Source organism: Penaeus chinensis, chromosome 27 (assembly GCF_019202785.1).
Source record: "Penaeus chinensis breed Huanghai No. 1 chromosome 27, ASM1920278v2, whole genome shotgun sequence".
In the NCBI taxonomy this organism is placed as follows: domain Eukaryota; kingdom Metazoa; phylum Arthropoda; class Malacostraca; order Decapoda; family Penaeidae; genus Penaeus; species Penaeus chinensis.
In genome coordinates, this window is record NC_061845.1 from 16942003 (window position 1) to 16944502 (window position 2500).

General features: G+C 34.7%; 1 protein-coding gene across 1 annotated transcript in view; it reads left to right on the top strand.

Annotated features, from left to right (window-relative positions):
* LOC125039320 (transport and Golgi organization protein 11-like) overlaps window positions 1-2500 on the top strand; it is a 23262-nt gene that overhangs the window by 12261 nt on the left and 8501 nt on the right. Inside the window, exons 5-6 of the mRNA XM_047633159.1 lie at window positions 1-93; window positions 876-1018. The exon at window positions 1-93 is cut by the window's left edge and continues 5 nt beyond it. Coding sequence (XP_047489115.1) covers window positions 1-93; window positions 876-1018 — 236 coding nt within the window. The remainder of the gene's footprint in view (window positions 94-875; window positions 1019-2500) is intronic.

Sequence of the window (2500 nt, forward strand, 5' to 3'; positions counted from 1 at the left end):
GAACAGCACATAGGAACACGTGGAGTTCCCCGTGAAGTTGAGGTAGAAAAGTCGATAATGCCCACACCTGATCCAGTTCAGTTCAGAGTACAGGTAAATATTATTCTTTGCTTTTACCTCCCTATTTTTCTTCCCGTCCTTTACCCTCATGCTCCGTTTCACTATTGGCTAAGTTGAATAATATATATATTTTTTTTATGGAATGTAGATGTCATAAAAATTTTCCAATGGTCTTGTATGAGGTCATTTAGTGTTGAATCTCTTGAGAACAAACCATTTGGGTCTCTTACAGAATGTACACCACCCCTCACCTGAGCATCTCTCTTGGAGGGTATTATAAATGTTGTCTTGATCAACACCTGACACTCATTGCGTGCCCTTAAAAAACAAGCTAGAAATTCGCATGGCATTGTGTAGTGGCTTAGATTTTGTCAGAAAGAAACAGAATTGAGTTCTTTACCATCAGTGTTCACACTTATATTCATCATTTTTTTTAACTACATTCTGTAAGGAAATTGATTGATATTAATAATGAAGTTTTGACATTAAAAGGAATGACATTGTTTTTGTAGTTTCATTACAGGTAGTTGTAATGTAGTAGTGTCTTGGTATTGGGATACTTGTATATTTTTTGCTGTGTATTTAGATTAGTTCCATTGTACTGATATGGACACTTGTATTGTGAAGTTTTAACATGGGTGTTTATACTTTTTTATTTTCTGTATTTTCTGATATACATTATATGTACTTATTTATTCAACTGATTGTTTGCAAATTAATATTTTATAAGTATACATTATACATGTGACTAATCTTCAGAGGAATTATACAGTAGTGTAACTAATGTCTATAAACTTTTTCTTGTCCCAAACTAGACCCCACCTCGCACAATTACCCTCGACAGCTACAACTACCCTGGAGTCGATGATCTTTCTCCAACTGAGGACAAAGAAAGCAGTACCCCAGGGTCAGCACCTACCATCCTCCCTCGCGGCTCCAACTCAGTCATGCATGCTGTGTAAGTTGAAGTTTCTTTGATTGATGAAATCACACAGAGACAGACACACAGAGACAGACACACAGAGACAGACACACAGAGACAGACACACAGAGACAGACACACAGAGACAGACACACAGAGACAGACACACAGAGACAGACACACAGAGACACACACACAGAGACACACACACAGAGACACACACACAGAGACACACACACACACACACACACACACACACACACACACACACACACACACACACACACACACACACACACACACACACACACACACACACACACATATATACACATATACACACATATATACACAATCACACATACATATACACATGCACACGTATAAGCAAATGTAGAATAGGGGTTTAGAATCAATATCTAGTAACTAGATATGTATATTAATGGAGGAAAGTAGATCATTGTAGTAGCATGTTTATTGAAAACAGAAGTGTATGTTTTCATTAGTTCTTCATTTTTCTGGTGTAATGTTTTACAGAGAGGCATAATTATATGAATTTGAAGCTACTCTTACAGTGTAGTTGTGAATTTTTAATTATATTGCCAGGTGAACCCTTCAAGATCCTAGACATTGTCTTATATCTGGACTCTAGTGAATGATGTGACCTACATTGGCATAAAGCAAAATTAATTAATGGCTGTGCATGCGGAAAATTATGGCTTTGATGGTATTGTTTATGTATGAAAAGTGAATTGCAATTTACAAAAATAAATAATGCAGCAATATCCAAGTTTGATATGTTTGTGTAATCATTATCAGATTTTGTAAGTAAAGAGATGCATGACTTAGAATGCATAGATGTAATGGCAGTAAATGGCAGTGCTTGATAACATCTTTGTAAAGAATCTCCTGCCGCCATATATGTCAAACCAATACCCCCAACCTTTTAGGTCCAAACCCTCAGGTTTTATTTGATTAATTTATTTATTAATTATTTATTTATTTATTTTATGTTTAAGTAAAAAAAAAAAAAAAAAAAAAAAAATTGAATCATCTCCATTAAAAGTATTTTTGCATGGATGTTTTACTCTTTGATGATTTCATACTTTATATACATGCTCACATCTTTATAAGCTGCATTTTCCCCAAGAGGCAAAATTAGTTTATTATTGGCTTAACCCCTAGCAATAAATCTGTTTTGAAATAGTGAAACAGATAAAGCTGATGGGAAGTAATGCTGTCAGTAATTATGGTTTAGCTAGCACATATGTTGGGAATGCATTCATAGAACAGTTCTGTGGAATTTGATATAACTCTTTGAGTCATTGAAATATGTTATAAATTCACAAGAATTTAATATAAGCTAATTATCTAGTGTTATGACCATTCTCCTAAATTTGTGAAGTTGGAAGAGCTGTCTGCCACATCATTAACCCAACGTTGCTAGGAAAATGCTGTGCTCATTTTAAATTTTTTTGTGAAATGTTACTGCACATAGTGCAGTGCTTAACCTCAAAA